Genomic DNA, 16,177 nt, shown 5'->3' with positions numbered 1-16,177 from the left:
TCCCATCCCCATCCCACTGCTCCATCCTCATCCCACTGCTCCATCCCCATCCCACTGCTCCATCCTCATCCCACTGCTCCATCCCCATCCCACTGTCCCCTGCACCCCCCATCCCCAGCTGTGCCACAGCCCCTCAGTGTCCCCGTGGCATTCAGCGAAAGGACCCAATTAAACCTTTAAACACCACGAGCTCCTCAGGAAATGGATTAAATGGATTTCTGTTATCCCCTTGATCAATATCTCCAGCAGGGCCAATTAAGCAGCTCATTTGCATGCAGCACATCCAGCTCCAGGAGCCTGGATTGGGATGTGCAGGGAAGGGAAAGGTTCTTGCTCTGTTTCAGAACCATCATTTCCCACCCCCCCCCCCAACTTGTTTTTAATTTCCTGCTAAACAAAATGCTAAAAATAAGCACCTGGGAGCCGTCAAAATGCTCTGCTATAATTGTAATTCTATTTCATTTAGTGCAAAAGAAAAGTAAATATCTTGCTGCTGGAGAACTCCATTTTCCTATGCCATACCCCCAAAATAAAATGTATTTATGTCATCCTCCCTACCATACAATTTGCTCCCAAACATCTGTTTTTATATAGAAACTGCTGGAATTTTTCCAACAAACTCTACTCCAGTGGAATAAGAAGCTGCAGCTGACACCCTGTTAGGAACCTGCATTTGCAGGAGAGGCAATTTGCACAAATGCCCAGAGAAAAACAATCAGGAATTTAAAGGCAAACAGTGCTGGGCTCATTTCTTCTGGAAATGACTCCCTGGAAAAGAGTTGGCCCAAAAAAAGGATTTGTGTTGTAATAAATGAGTTTTCCATAAAACAAGCAGCATTTTCCTCAAATTCTAACACAGGAGGGAAGGAAAAAAAGCTGGAAAGACTCTTGGAAAGGGATTTTTATGACTGGATAGGTACAAAAATACCCAAATCATATTGGATTTAGATGAGCAACTTGCCACTAGGGAGAGAGGAAGCTGGGCTGATTGGGAAAAGGACCTTTAAATCCATTTGCAGCCCTCACTGTCCAAAGGGAAGAGGCCACAGGAAAAGAAATTCCTAATAATTTGCTCTTAAAAACACACAACAGGCTGCCAATATGTTTAAAAAAGCAAAAGAAGAGGAGGAAAAGGAAAAGGGAGAGGGATGGGATGGGATGGAGAACAGCAGTGCTGGCCAGGGCTCCAGCCTTTTTCTGGAAAAGCAGGATGGAGTTTTCCCTAAAATCCTTCATTCCAGCCTCTCCCTTTGGTTTTGTTGCTGCTTTGTTTGATTTTTGGAAGGAATGACCTCGTTAATGGGGGTGAATGTGACCCCAAAAGTGAGGGGGAGAGTGTGGCTGCTCCTGCTCTGTCCCCTCACCACAAATTGCAGAGAAAAATGAGTTTTGTCGTGTCTATTTGCAGATGAATGGGGCTGGTGTTAATTATCTCCATCCCATTCCAGAGCCCGGGGAGTTTTGGGATGGGGGAAACACCCAGACAACAGCCAGGCTTGAGAGGCAACGCCTCTGATTCACCTCTGCCCACCAAAATCCTCTCCCAGCCCTCAAATCTGCCCCTGGTGTCGTCAAACAACAACAACAACAACAAAAAAATCAGGGAAGAATTGTGGAGAGCTCCAGGCCCTCGCTGAAGGTTTGAGGTTCACACTTAGCAGAGGCTGTCTGTGTTTCCTGCTCCTTGAAATAACTTGAATTCCATTAATACAAAGGGGAAAACCCCAGGATTTTTGGGGATGGGGACGTGTTAGGAGAGAAGCTTCAACCCTGATCCTCCAGCCCAGTTTTCTCATCAGAAAGCAGCCCGAAGAAATGAAAAAAAAAACCAAAAAAACCCTCTCCCAACTGCTCTTCCTGCAATTAGAGAGTGATCAGCTGCCAAAATGTGTGCCTGAGGTTCGGCTTTCCCTAAACTGTTTATTTTATTGGAGCACAGATCACATTTGGAAGAGTTTAGACAGGCTGAGGTCCCCTCCTGCTCTGATGAGAGCCAGAGCACAGAGGCAGCTGCCAGCCCGGCTCCCAGGGTCCTGCTTGTCCCTCTCACTCCTTGGGAAGGGATTTTTTTCCAGAGCCAGGAGCTGCCATCGCCCCCAATTTTTCCCTTTTCCCCCTCTGATCCTTGGCAGGTCCCTATTCCAAGCCAAATCCTGCAATTCCCACCAAAATCCCAACAGCTCTGGTGTCCAAAGTGAAGCCCAGCATGGATCCTGCCACGCTCAGGGATGGATCAGAGGGAAAACTCCAGCTCCTGCTCCAGCCTGAGTGTGGGCACAGCTGGTTTTGTGGGGGACAGAGACCCATGGGATGGATTTGTGATGTCCCATGTGGGGCTGGTGGCCTCCAACCACATCCAGGGGGTCAGGAAGCCCCCCCAGAGCACAGAACATCCCAAAGAACATCCAAGGATTTGTGCTGGAGGACCTGCACAGCCAGAAGGTCTGGGCTGCAGCAGCCAAAGGAAGAGGAGATGGACACAGTGAGGCAGCCAAGAGTCTCTCACCTGATGTTTGGCCAGTTTTTAATCACAATTTCCACATCTATCAAGCCAAAAAAGCCCTGTTTCGCCTGGTTTTCGATGCACAGATGTAATGTTGGCCAGGAAAATCCTGCTCCTGCAGCCATCCTGCCTCCCTGCAGGGCCCCACAGTACTCCCAGAGGGAGGGATGGGATCCTTGGGATCAGACAGCCTTGGGATAACCAGCCCTGAGCAGTGTGGAGCAGCTCCCTCACACCCTCCCCGCCCTGGTGTTGGGAATTCCAACCCTGGGATGCATCTGCTTCACATTAACAAAAAATTGGGTCCCCCTCAGCCCAGAACAGAGCCACCATTGTACCCTCAGCTCTCCTCCAGTGAGGAATAACAGGATCCAACCTGACCCACTGTCACTTCCCTGCTCCTGTCTCCAAAAAAAAAAGGGATTTTTGGGTGGCTTTTTCATATTCTGTCCCAACTAGAGGATTTCTCAGCGCCCCTCTCCTCCTCTGTCGCTGCAGCAGGGGTTGAACCTGATTTTTTGGCATCCTGTGGGTTCCTTTTCCTGCTGCGCAGAGCTTTTGGGGCAGTTATTTCATTTTGAGAGCCCCTTCCCTGAGCTCAGGGGCAGCAGAAAGAGGCTGCGGCCATTCTTGCAAAGGCAAACAAAGGGAAAAAAACCAGGGAACAAGGAACAGCTTGAGCTGCCCAAAGCAAACTCCCTCTTCCCCCAGCACTCCATTGCTCTTGGCAGGTTATTCCCTGCTAATGGGGGGGATTTCAGCCTCCAGCTCCCCCCAAAGATGAAAACAGAGCTGAGAGCAGAGCTGCCAAGTGGGTATAACAGAGCAGGAATGTGATCCTCTGCTCCTCACAGCCAAACCCTGCCCAGCACCCCCAGTCCCCACGGCACGGCAAATTCTGCTGGACAAGCAGGAAAACCACAAAATCCTTCCCTGGATTTTCCCTGTTTGCCTCCTCTGCTCCAACACAGGCCCTCCAAATGCAAATATTTTGCCTTTTTCTCTGCTCTCTGCACCTATCAGCGATGAGGGTTTGTGTCACTGTGCTCCGAGCTGGCTCTTCAGCTGTTCAGAAAGATCAGCCCAACAACAAATCTTCCCGAGTTATTTGTCCGTATTATGTCAACATACACATTTTTCCCCCCCTCAAGTCTCCAGCTCATTGTCTTTGGGATAAGGAGCCCCATTTGAGCACTCAGGGTGACCCAGCAGCTAATTAAAGAAGGGAATGCAGGAGAAGTGGCTCCAGATGGGCATTTCTTCCAGGCCAGGAGCTGCCAAGGAATAATCCTCATTCCCTAGAGCACTGAGAGGAGTGACCTTCAGCACAGGAGGGTGGATTCATCCCAAAAAACCACTCCCCCAGCTCCCCAGTCTGGCCTTAATCCTGGACAAAGGGAGAGTAAAACACCTGGAAGAACATATTGCTGGACAAAAGGCATCAGCCTTGGGGCTGAATGACTCGTTTGTCAGGCACTGGGATGTGTCAAAACACAGGCTGGCAAGGCCTGGAAAAACTGGGAGCTGGGCAGGGGCTTTGCACTTTTTCCTGGAGCCCCTTTTGAGATGCAAAAGAACCTTCTGTGCTTCAAATGCTCTAGAGGGGTATTTTTTCTCCACCCCACCTCCCAGGAGCCAAGGGGTGTGTGAGGATGAAGGGTCGGAGTGGAAGGGGATGAGCCCAGTTCGTGTCACCCATGGGGACTCTGAGGGGACACACAGAAATCCCTGGTTATGCCACAACCCCCCCTCCCCCGCCGCTGTCGCTGTCCCCATTTGCAGCAAAAATAAAATTTGTTGTTTTAAAGCGTTATTTCCATTCCAAGAGAGCAGCAGCAGCAGCAGTGGGAGGTGGGAATTCACCCCCGAGTCCAAGTGATGGATGAGCTCACTAAACACCTTCATTCACCAGCCCTCGCCGCCTGAAAGGGCTTGGAAAAGAAAATAAATGTAAAGAGCGCCGTTCAAAGCTTCATCATCGAGCTTGATTGTCTTAATTGGGAAATATAGCCCGGGGTGACAGCCAGGCTGGGCTGGCTGGGATTAAATGGGCACCGCTGCTGGGGGATCGATGCCTTTCCCCCATGGAGCAGCATCCAGGCCCCAGGCAAGGCACCAAATTGCCCCTCACCACCTTAAAAAAAGGAGTCAGTGGCTGTTTGAAACAAGACAAATCATCACAGAGTGTCTGGACGACTTCCAAGGTGGGGAGATGAATTCTTTTAGCAGCTGATTCCCTCGTTTAATAACAATTTCTACGGGTTGATTCCCCGCTCCGAAGCCCGAGTAGCGGGGATGGATTTAAATAATCCCCGCCATGTGTCAATAGAAAATCTCATTTCCACTCTGCCCAGAAGCAGAGGAGTAATTATTGCAAAAAAAGAAATTTAAAAGTCCACACTCTTCACACTCAAAGGCCTTTTCTGATCAGGCACAAGACCAAAAAACACGTTTAAGGGAGCACCAGCACCCAAGTGCAAGGAGGTGGGAGGGGAGCAATGGCAGCAGGATGGATGTTCCCTCTGAGGGGAGGAAAACCACCACATTATCCCTTGGTTCAGCTGCAGGACGGGAGAGGAAAGAGGAGAAGAAGGGTGGCCTGAAAACGAGGTTTTAAATCCCAGGTAGTGCCTGTGACCATCCGAAGCTTTTAAGGCTGCAGCAAAAGTGTGAGGGACAAGTCAGTGGGGAGGGGTGTCCTGCTGCTCCAAATCACCTCATCCCACCCTCAGGTCCTTCCTGCTTTATTTTCCAGCATTTCTGGCTGTCAGGAACAGCAAAAGCAATCCAAGCCTTTGTCAGGGTCAATGTTCATCAGTGTGGGGGGAAATGGGGCTTTGCAGTTTGGGTCAATTGTTTTCAGTTCTGGGGCAAACCCAGACAAGAAGCAGGGGAAGGGCTCGTTTTACACGTTGAGTCCCTTCGATGTGACAGCCCTGTGCCACTACCCGGGTGGCATTTCAGTGCCCATGAATTATTTACAGTTCAGCTTCAGAAGTAGGTCTTGGTTAATGCCAGCTCCTGGCTGGGCAAGGTGTGCCAGGAGCTGCAGCCTCTCCATGCTCAGGGATAACCTCTCCAGCCAAACTCAGCTGGAAAAAGAACTCATTTCCACCCCAAACCTGCTGGTCCGGTGGCCAAATAGCTCTCAGTGGCAAGGAGAGATTTCAGCACCTGCTCACCCTCCCTGCTTGGTGTGGTTTGCTCAGGTTTTCCAGGAAACAGGGGGCAGATCCCAGAGTTCCTGCTCCAACAGGCACAGGAAAAATCAGATTTTGCCAGAATATCATCAACAATAACTCCCTGGTGAAAGGAATGAGAGACTTGTCTTTACAAACAAGCTCTGGGCCTGCTGGTTGATGAAATTAGCACTGAGAGATAAACAATGAGAAGGGTTCCACTGATTGATGAATGGAAGGGGATTTGTCTCTACAAATGGACTGTAGGTCTGCTGATAAATGAAATGGGATATTGAGAGATGAAAGAAACAATGGGAAAACCATAAAATTCAATAAGAGCTAACAATAAAGGGGGGGTTATACATGAGAAGGGAACCTTAGGTATTAGGTGTTCTGGGAAGCCTGTACCTTTGGAGTACCTCAGCCAATGGGGAAAGAGAGGGAAATGCAGCTGGGAAATTGGGATAAAAAGGAGGCTGCGCCCTCCAAAAATCTGAGAGACCCCAGGGGAAACACCCCATGGCCTCTCCCTTTATTTGAATAAAGTAACAGCACTCCTCTGTCTCCTTTTTGGACATAAACCTCTGGTGTTGGTGGATTAATTCTCCTGACACTGGAATGATTTAAAGGATACCTGGAGGCATTTAAAAGATGTGGAGATGTGCACTAGGCTTAGTGGTGGACTTGATGTCAGAAGGTTTTTCCAACCTTAATGATCCCACTATAGTGGCAGCTCCTTTCATTGCCACCAGCCACACGTTGCAGGACTATTTCTCAACCACAGCCCTCACAAATCTTTCCTCCCCTGGATTTGCAGCATTCCACCTTTCCCTCCACACCAGGCATTTCATTTGTTCACAGCTTAGCCTTGTTTTCCTCATGCCAAAGGTCTCTGACTCTCTAAATTCAACAAGAAGCGTTTTCCTTCCCAGCCTCTGGAGCCTGAACTGTGCTGTTTCATGGCCTGTCCTGAATCCTCCCTGCTTTTGGACCCTTCAGCATCACCCAGGAGGGAGAACCGGGTGGAAAAGGAATTCCTTGGGTTTGTTTCCAGCCTCTATTTTGCTGTAACATCAGCACACTGGGAGCAGCTCAGGACATCCCCATGTACTGCCAGGTCCATCCCTCCCTCCCTGCAAACCAGGGGCACCCTGACACCCTGGATTTATACCCCACGAGCCTGAAAAGAGAATTATTTAACTCTAAAGCCTCTTAGTGCTGTACATTGACTTTAAAATGACAGAGATTTCTTTTTTTTTTTTTTTTTTTGATTCCTCTCTCATTCAGGAGCATCCATCTCCAGCTGGATGAAATCCTTCCCTTCTTCCCACTCAGCTTGTCCTGGCTGATTGCTGGCCTGTTCCCCCTCTCCCCTCCAACACCACACCCCATTCCCACCAGGATGAAACATTTCACCGTGGTTTTTGAATGGTCACAAACCCCTGGAGCTGCCAGAGGGGATGTTTACACATTAAACAGCATTTTTGGAGAAGAGATGCATTGGGATTTCTACACAGCAAGGAGGAGCGAGTGTGGTGATGCACGCCTGGCTCCAGGCAGCTGCATCCCAGCTTCAGATGGTTGGGATTTTCCCTTTTTTCTGGGAAGCAACCTGCCCACCCCACTCAAACCCATCTGCTGGGGTTCCACAAAAAATCCCAAATCCCAGCCAGGCACCTTGGTGCATGCAAAAGACCAGCCCAAAATGTTGCTCCCATTCAGATATGTTGGAAAATGGATTTTCCACAAAGCAAAGGAGCAGTTTGGGAGTCCCACAGACCATCAGAGCACAAACACAGCAGGCACTGTGCTCCCTGCCAGGCACGTGCCAAAGGGAATAAATCCAAGGAGCAGCATCATGTGGAGGAGCACTGGGAAGAGAACAACTGACAGGGCAAATTAGGGTCTGTTCCCATCCCAGCCATAAGAGAAAGAGAAAAGTCACATCTTGAGTAGCTATAAAAAGTCCAGAGAGTCCCGGACTGGCAGATGGAGGAAGTGCCCCACGGCCATGGAGGAGAGCGAGGTGAGGAGGACAGAGGTGATGAAAAGGGCATTCCTGGGATAAAATTACCCATGTCCAACTATTTCTCCTTGTTGATACCTCAAAAAGTTCCTTTTTCCCCCCCTCTTTGTGTGCCCTGAACCCCATCAAAGCTCCTCATTTACTGTGTGGGGTGTGTGGGGAAGAGCCAAACCCCACAGCCCTGCTGGGACCAGCCCCCTCCTGCTGTTCAGCACCACAAATTTCCAAATGTTTCTGCCAAAGCAGAGAAAATATTCCCAATTTATTAAACTGGCTGAGCCCTGTGTGAAGCAGCCCAAACCAAAGATGTCTCCCAAAGGTTTTCCATTCTCTCTCTCCCAAAAATCTTAGCTCCCTTCTGGGTCACTCCAGGTCTTCCCATCGCATTAAGTCATTTATTAGAGAGGATTACTCAGTGCCTGTGGTTAACCCTCCCCATTCCCAGTTATCACTGGGATTTAAATGCTGAATTTCAAGAGTAAACAGATTAAATCCTAATTTCCAGCCCTCAATCCCAAAAGGAGGGTAGGACATGCTCAGAGGTGGCCTCTCATGTGCTTGTCAGGGCAATTAACAGGAATAACCTGTTAAGCACAAATCTTTCTGTGCTGCAGGAACACCGAGGGGAAAGCTCTGCTCCACCCCGGCAAGGGCAGACAGGGGCTGGAATTTAGTGTCCATCCTGGGAATGAATTGAGCCACCAAACCAGGAATTTATCTTCTGAGGACAAGGATTTATGGGCTCAGTGACCACACAGGCTGCAGCCCTCAGCCGTGGTGATGTGACCCAGCCAAAATCAGCTGGTCCATCCTGGCCAGGAGCAGCTCTTGACCCTCACCCACCTCCTCCTGTGGGATGCAGGACCCACCTCTAAGCCAGGGCTGAGCATCCCACTGCTTCCCAACCTCGCTTCCCAACCTGAAAAACCACCAGGAGCCAGAGCTTTGCTCTTCTCCATGCCCAGAGTTTCAGGCCACGCTGGAAAGAGCAGGGAAGTTTGGGAATCGCCCGTTTTCCATTGCAAAAGGTGGAAAGCTGCACCAGCACCCCAAATCACAGCAGCCAGCCTGAGTTCTGCAGCATTTGTAGCATCCTCTGTCCCCTCTGCTCCATGGAACGTGGGGACAATGACATTCCATGGACACAGGGAGAAGGGATCACCCACACACTCATCCCAAAGGCTCCAGCTCCCACATTCCCTGCTCTCCTGCAGCAGCTCCCAGCACACACAGAACTGGGATTTTAATGACCAGGAGACCCTGCTCCAGCCTCCTCCCACCGCCTGGATTTGTGCTGGATGCTCTGAAGGAACCATTTGTTGCAGGAGCTCCGACTTCTCCTCTTGCTCGCCCACCAGCTACCACAGCAGAGGAGGATCCCTAGCCACAAACATTCCCTTTCTGTTTTCCAAAGGGCTTCTCCCACCATGAAAACTCTTTTAAAAAAAGATTTTTTCCTTTGTAAAGCAATGCAAGCAGGCACTGCCAACGTGAAAACCCAGCACCCAGCATTCCTTCAATATTTTGTGCCCCCGATGAAATCAGGAGTGGGATGGTAAAAGATCATTCCTGCGATCAAAACGAGGCGGTTCTGCCTCTAAATTCATCACTAAATCCAAACAACTTCTGTTCTAACAGGTCTTTGTACCTGGATGCCAAATGCCATGGAGAACATCCAACCCTCAGGTTAAATCTGGGGTTAAACCCCAGGGTTAAACCTGCCAGGGTTAAATCCACCAGAGTTAAATCTGGGGTTAACCCCAACCAGGGGTTAAATCTGCCACAGCCTCATGGAGCCTCAACATTTCCGGAAGCTGTCCCAAATTATTAATTTTCCTGCTATTTTTGAGGTGATTTCTAATGATTTCACATCAGAGAGTGTTGAGAGAGCCACAGGGAGTTCAGGCTGAGTCCCAGGTGTCACCAGCAGAGAGGACAAGTGGCAAAGAAAAGAGAGTGGGCTGGAGCTAAGGAAAACCACCTGGGAAACCCATGAGAAGTGGGAAAAGGATCTTTCCATGTGCCAGCACTGGGGGGTTTGCATGAGTGAGGGCTGGGAGCTGTGAAACAAAAAATGGGGTTAGAAAGTGCCACGTTGGCTCACCCTGGTGTGGACATTTGGGGGTTTCTCTGCTTATTGCACAGCAGCAACAGAGTTCAAAAATCCACGAATTTAGTCCAGATTGACCCCATTTAATTCCATTTAAACTGAGCTGCTTCACCTTAAATCCTTCCCCGCTTCGTGCAGGGGCACGGCCAGGAATTGTGTGCAAAAAAGAAAAAAAAGGGGCTTATCTGATGTAAATTTGGAATTACAACGTGAATATTTGATATTCCTTCAGCTGGTGCCCGCTGCTCCATCCTCCCTGCTGCATTCCTGGCTCATTCCTACCGCAGCCGGGAAAGGAATATCCCCGCAGGGTGGGAAAGCCACGGAGGGCGTTTCCCCAGGGAAACACCTCCTCCCTCCCAGCCCGTGCTCTCAGCAATTCCGGGAGCTTTGATTCCCGGCTTCGTTCTTGTGAAGCTGACGGCAGCAGGAGCAGGGAGATTCCAGGAGCGGAGAGATTCCAGGAGCTAATTCCACCCTGGAATCGTGTCCCTAGGCAGAGCCAGGCGCAGGGAAATGACTTTAGCAGGCTGGCTTCATCCTGCTGCTGCTGGCTTTCCCTGATTTTCATCCCTGGATGTTTAATGTATTCCGAGGGAGGCGCGGAGACAGTGAGGGAGAGCCAGACAGATTTATAATGTGCCAAAAAAATAAGGTCATTTGGCAGAGGTTTGGGGGCTCTGATGCCAGGCAGCAGAGCAGAGCCCTAGGAGTGTCTGCCTGGATTTAGCACACCCAGGCTGGACGGGATTCCTGGGAGGAGATGGGATTGGGATTGTCCAGCCAAAAAATCAGCTCCGTCCTCTGTCCCCATCCTCCTCCTCCTCCTGCTGCTGCTCTGCTTCCCATTATCCCCTGCAATGGATATGGTGGGTGTGGGATGAAGGGAAGCGATTTTCCCTGGAGGAGATACACAAAAAAGGGTGGATCCCCAATATTGGGGAGTTCCTGCAACATCTGGCAGCAGGGCCGAGTCAGGGCAATGCCAACACATGGGAATGGGAGCTCATGATTCCCTTGGGAGCAGCACAGGGCACTTGAAAACCCCAACTATAAAATCCCTGTATTGAGGCATTTAGACCTTAGCAAAAGGCTGACTTCAACTTCCAGCAAAGGGTTCAGCTCACGGCCACCTCCTAAAAGAGCATCCAAACCAGAAATCCAGGAAAATCCCACCCTCCAAAGCCTGGCTGGGGCAGAACCAGCAGCCAGCATCCCACGTTGGCAGCCCTGAGGTCACTTCCATGTGGTCAGGGCTCGTTGACAGCCGAAACCTCATCCCGAAACCTCATCCCTGCTCTTAAAGCCTTGGAAAACCTCAGCTATTTCCCGGCTGCTCCAAGGAAAGGCTGCAGATAAAGCCTTGCAAATCTCGGGCATGAGGCTGTGCTCACACCGCTGCTCATCCCACGCCGGGGATTAAGGACAGCGATTGGTAACTAAAGACAGAGGGGCACGAAGCAGGGCACGGAATTTTTTCCATTTTCAAGGATTTCGTGCGGTTTTCGGGGCTGAAGAGAGCTCCCCGATGCAGCAGCAGTGTGACTTTAACAATGCCCTGATGGGGTGATAAGGGATGAGCATTTCCTGTTCTAGTTAAGAGGAAACCCCTGGAGGGTAATGAGCTGCTGGGTCATTACCAGCTCCGTGTGCCCTGGGACACAGCCCGGGAGCTCCAACACTCCCCCAGTTTCTGCTGCTCTATTGGAAACTGCAAATTTTAGCCATAATCCACCTTAAAAACCACCCAAAATGTGGTTATCATTGATAATGAAATACATTTCTCCATGTTTTGGTCTCTCAGGACAGCACTTTGTAAGGATGCTGAGCCAGAGCCCTGGAAAATATGCTCCTAATCCTATTTGGCCACGCAATCCTTTATTTCCTTGTGTCTTTTCCCCTCCTGTGACCATGTTCCTCCCCTCTCCTTCTCTATTCCAGTTTTTTTTCAATGGATTAATTCCCACTACAACTCCATTACAACCAAAACTCTCCTGGGACCACGAGCCAGCATCTGGATCCAAATCCTGACTCTCCCAGACTGCAGCTCCCTTTTTATTTCTCACTTCCTTAAGCAAAAATAATAAATATATAATGCCTAACATCAGGAAAACAAGCAGTCCTTTCCATTCCCATCAGCCTCATCCACAGGTTTCTCAGCTCTGTGGATCCAGGATGACACCAGCTGGGAATGCTTTGCTGAGGAGCTGGATGAGGAGGGGATTTGGGGTTCTTTTCCCCCTGTTTTTAACAACAAAATTCCTTCTGTGCAAACTGCAAGCCACGGTATGCCTGGTGACACGTGCCTGGACATTAATTACCAGCTAATTAGGAGCTCTTGGAGCAGTTTGGGAGACAAGGGATGTTTGGAGGATGGATGGCTCAAGGTTTTCCAGACCATTCCTCCTCCCCGGGCACTGAAGTGCTGCTCTCCTCTGCAACAGGGAAAAGAAGATGGGAATAGAGGAAAACACCTCTGGAGGGGCATGAAGGAACCAGAAGTGGGGAAAATGCTGGTGAGATTGGAGAGGAAGGAGGATTTTGGAGGTCATGCCAAGCTGAGAGGTTGTGACACTCCAGCTCCCTCCCGGCTTTGAGCACTTCCCTTCATCCCACTGGATTTGTTCCTCCTGTCATGCAGGGAGCAGCAGGCAGCTCCCACATTTGCCAAAACCATCATGGAAAACCCCTCTTCCCACTGTCCCCAGCCCTTGTTGCCCCTGAGAGGTGGCAAGGGCAGCTTGGGGACAGTGACTGAGCGGGGACTCACCAGGACTGCGGCTTCCTCTTCATGATGCCCTGGCGTCTCCACTGCGAGTGGGGGCTCAGGTGGTAGGTGAGCTGCCTGCAGAGCTTCTCCATGGCTCCCAGGGAGTCCCCTTCCTGAAAAAACATGGAATGGACACCGGGTGAGGGCTCTGCAGCATTGCCACCACACCCAGGAGATGCTCCAACCATGGAGTGGCTCCAGCTGGGAGCTGGGAAGCCTGAAAGGAGCACCCTCAAAACTGTCTAGGAAGGGGAAAAAAAACCCTTCTGATTGCTCAGATACTGCAGGTATATGATTTTTTTTTTAATTTTTATTTTTTTTACTCCTCCATTATCATTTGACACCATGAAACAGCTTCCAGCACTAAAATTCGACAGAGATTGATTAAATTTGATTAAATACCCACCCACTACCACCAAAAACTGCTTCCCAGAGGTATAGTGAGCTGGTGGAGTCTTGGGAAGAGAAAATCTCACAATATTTAATTGTTAGGAAAAATAAAAGCTTGAAGAAAAACTGTCTGCTCAATTTTGACTCAAATTTCCAGCCCAAGGGATACTGGCTTGGAAAACTTGAACTCTGCAAGTTTCTAAGGATTTGGGTGTAGGGAGTTTGGGTCCTAAACCAGAAATATTTTATATTTAATTTCTAATTTTATATATTATGATATATCTATTTTTTAAGAATGTATAAGTTTAATTTAATTATTTTAAAATCAAAATAAAATGAAACATAATCCTCAGTATCCAGACCGTTCAATCATGTTTCATTTCAGGATTTTCATACACATAATATGACATCCAATAATTCAAACCACCCATCCTGCTGTGCTTCTCCTGCTCTCTGAAAGGTCACAGGCAGAGATGAACCTGACTGAAAGATCAATGCTGACAAAAAAAAGATCCAAGATGTGACAATTTGTGCTGCCTGCCTGGTTTTATCAAACTGCTGCATCATTAGGGAAGACACAGGAATTAAATAGGAAACCCTACAATAAACAGTCACCCTGGGCTGTTCATCCACAAGGATTTTCTGGGAAAATCCAGGCAGGAATGCTGAGGAAGGAATGCTGCATCTCCTCTGCCTGGACAGCCAATTATTGCTGCCTTCACATCCTCCCTGAGAGCTCAGGTTTTGCAGCCTCATTTATGCAATTTATGCAATTTTCTCCCCCCCTCACCTCCGAGTCAGTGGAGCGGGACCGCCCCTATAAAGACATCATAAATATTGAATTACCAGGGAGCAACTGGGATTTTGACAAATCACTTGGGGGTATACAGGGAAACAATTACAGCAGGGTAAAAAAAAACCCCACAACAACCACAGAACCAGGACATCTCTGCAGATGGCTGGAGCAGAAATATCACCTCAGGATTTGTGGGATTTGACTGCACTCTAAGAACAAAGCCTTGACATAAATTGGAGGGGTTTATTCCCAGACATATCCAGGTACCTCATTAATCACAAGCTGATTTTCCAGCTGATTTTCCCCTGATACTTGCAGGGTGATGCTTGCCCAGCTCCATCTGCACTGAAGGCAGGCAGTGCCAGGGGATTTCAGGTAGAAACCCCAGATCCAGGGATCCCAGCAGGACACGGGGTATGGAAAACCCTGGGTATGGAAAACCCTGGGAACAGCGTGAGCCAGGAGCCATTTCCCACCTGAGCCTTTGATTCCCAGGAAATCTGGGTTTATACCACAGATAAAACCCTTACTTTTAAACACATTTAAACCCTTACTTTTCAACACCTCATTCACCATCATGCTGAACTCAAAATCAGGGTTTTAATCCCACAAATTTCATTCCCACAGCTCATCTCCCACTGGAGGCCCTGAGGCAAGAAACCAGCCCCGGCCCTGGGGGTGGATGAACACTGGAAGGCTCAGCCTGCGGAATTAACACTGAGAAAATTAAGAAAGACAAGGTTTTATTTCATATTTCCCACTGGAAGGCCTGGAAACTCAGGCAATTCCTTAATTAGAGCCTCAGAACATTTTGGGAAGGCAGCACTGCCAACAACACCTTCCTGGCTGTGGAAGCACCAGCCCCAAGGTGAGAAGAAAACACCACGGATTTTAACACCTCCCTATATATTTTTTTTTACCCACAGCAAGCTGCCAGGTGCCAGCAGCTTTCATTTCATCCGCTTTTTTTTATTTTTAAGCAGTCCCTGAAAGAGCAGAATCCACCCTCGGTGATGAGTGGGGGTTTCCAGCTCTGAGGGCTCCCTGGAAAAAGCGGTGTTGAAAAGGAAACAATGTGCTAAAATCGTGAGGGGGAAGGGCACAGGGCCGGCATTTTGTGCTGCAAATTGCCTGTAATATAACCCTGGAAGAGACAATGAAAGCTGTCTCCAGTGTTATTCCAGCTAAACTGTTGGGGAAGTGAAATGATTCACAAGAGGAACGTGGAGGAGAAGCTGAGAAAGTAAAAAAAAACCACCCGAAGTTTTGCTGGTTCAGATGTGCCATGGTCATCTTGCCTCTCCAATAGGAGGTTTTTATCCTCAAGCAGTTCCCAGAGCTCCAGATGGCTGAGGGAAGCTCAAGCCTGAACCTCCCATCAAACCAATTCCTGGGTAATTCAGCCTAAAGGAGCTCAGCTCAGCAGAACCCGGCCCAGCCCTGCTGACAGAGCACGCTGAGGGCTCCGAGGAAAGAGGCAGGAGCAGGACAAGGAATATTTTAATCCTCTCTCCACATCCAGCTCCTCCTTCCATGCCCATCCTGACTCTTTCAGCCCTTTTTCCACACCAGCTCAACTCCCGAGCCCTGCAGGTCCTGGGATACTTTGATTTTTGGGGGGTTTCAAAGATGATTTAGAGCAAGTGATTCCTGCACACATCAGCTCTGTAGATAAAACCCCCAGTTTAGCACTGGGATAAATAAAATTCCCATTTCAGAGCCCTCCTAAGGCATAGGATGGGCTCCTTCCTTTTGCACGTCTCATTCCCATGGGTGAGACACAAACTCTGTGCTTCAAGAACCCCCATTTTTGAGGGTTTTACCCAAACCTCTGCAATTCCTCCCCAGAGCAGCCCCAAAACTCGTGTGCAAGAGGAGGGACTTTGCTGGTGCCATGCCAAGGACTCCTCTCACAGCCCAAACAAAAGCTTTCCCTGTTCCTCATCCAAGTCTATCAGGCAATAATTGGAGCTGACGCACACCCTGGTGGGACTGAGCCCAAGAGCTCGTTCAGAAAGGGAATCAGCTTGAAAATCAGCTTAAAAATCGGCTTAAAAACCAGCCCAGCTCGTGTTGGCAAGGTTTGATCCTCGCTGGGGAACGGGGAGAGCCCCAGGATGAGTGGATTAGCCTGGAGGAGGGATGATGCCAAGCACTGTTCCTGTGGAATGCTCCCTCTGGCTTGGGATAACATCCCTGCTCCCCATCCAGCCCTCTCCCCTCTGCTCTGCACCATCAGCATCCTCAGGAATGATGGGAAAGAAGCCACAAACCCCTCTGGGCAGATCCTGCTGTCCTCCCCTGCTGCTTCCAGGGATGAACCGCATCCCACAACATCCAAACCGATGGCCAAAAGGTTTTTCCTGCCACATCTCCATCAGTCTGCATCACATCACTCATGGA

The 16,177-nt window shown here is 49.3% G+C and overlaps 1 protein-coding gene and 1 long non-coding RNA gene across 5 annotated transcripts in view; one reads left to right on the top strand and one right to left on the bottom strand.

Moving 5' to 3' along the window:
* LOC121663635 overlaps positions 1-12,589 on the top strand; it is a 29,368-nt gene extending 16,779 nt beyond the window's left edge. For 2 of the 4 annotated variants that reach the window (XR_006015696.1, XR_006015700.1), the window contains one exon: positions 6,970-12,589. This is a non-coding gene — a long non-coding RNA (uncharacterized LOC121663635). Of the gene's footprint in view, positions 1-594; positions 4,479-6,969 lie in introns of those variants that run through there. The other 2 variants (XR_006015702.1, XR_006015698.1) reach the window with 2 other exon arrangements.
* Positions 1-16,177, bottom strand: part of LRRC75A (leucine rich repeat containing 75A) — a 57,685-nt gene that overhangs the window by 4,351 nt on the left and 37,157 nt on the right. The window contains exon 3 of the mRNA XM_042026102.1: positions 12,589-12,701. Coding sequence (XP_041882036.1) covers positions 12,589-12,701 — 113 coding nt within the window. The remainder of the gene's footprint in view (positions 1-12,588; positions 12,702-16,177) is intronic.

This window comes from Corvus kubaryi, unplaced genomic scaffold (genome assembly GCF_017639235.1).
Source record: "Corvus kubaryi isolate FWS band 111438036 unplaced genomic scaffold, C.kubaryi_AGA036_p1.0 37284, whole genome shotgun sequence".
Classification (NCBI taxonomy): domain Eukaryota; kingdom Metazoa; phylum Chordata; class Aves; order Passeriformes; family Corvidae; genus Corvus; species Corvus kubaryi.
The sequence above is the reverse complement of the archived record's forward strand: the minus strand, read 5'-3'. Positions and strand labels throughout refer to the sequence as shown.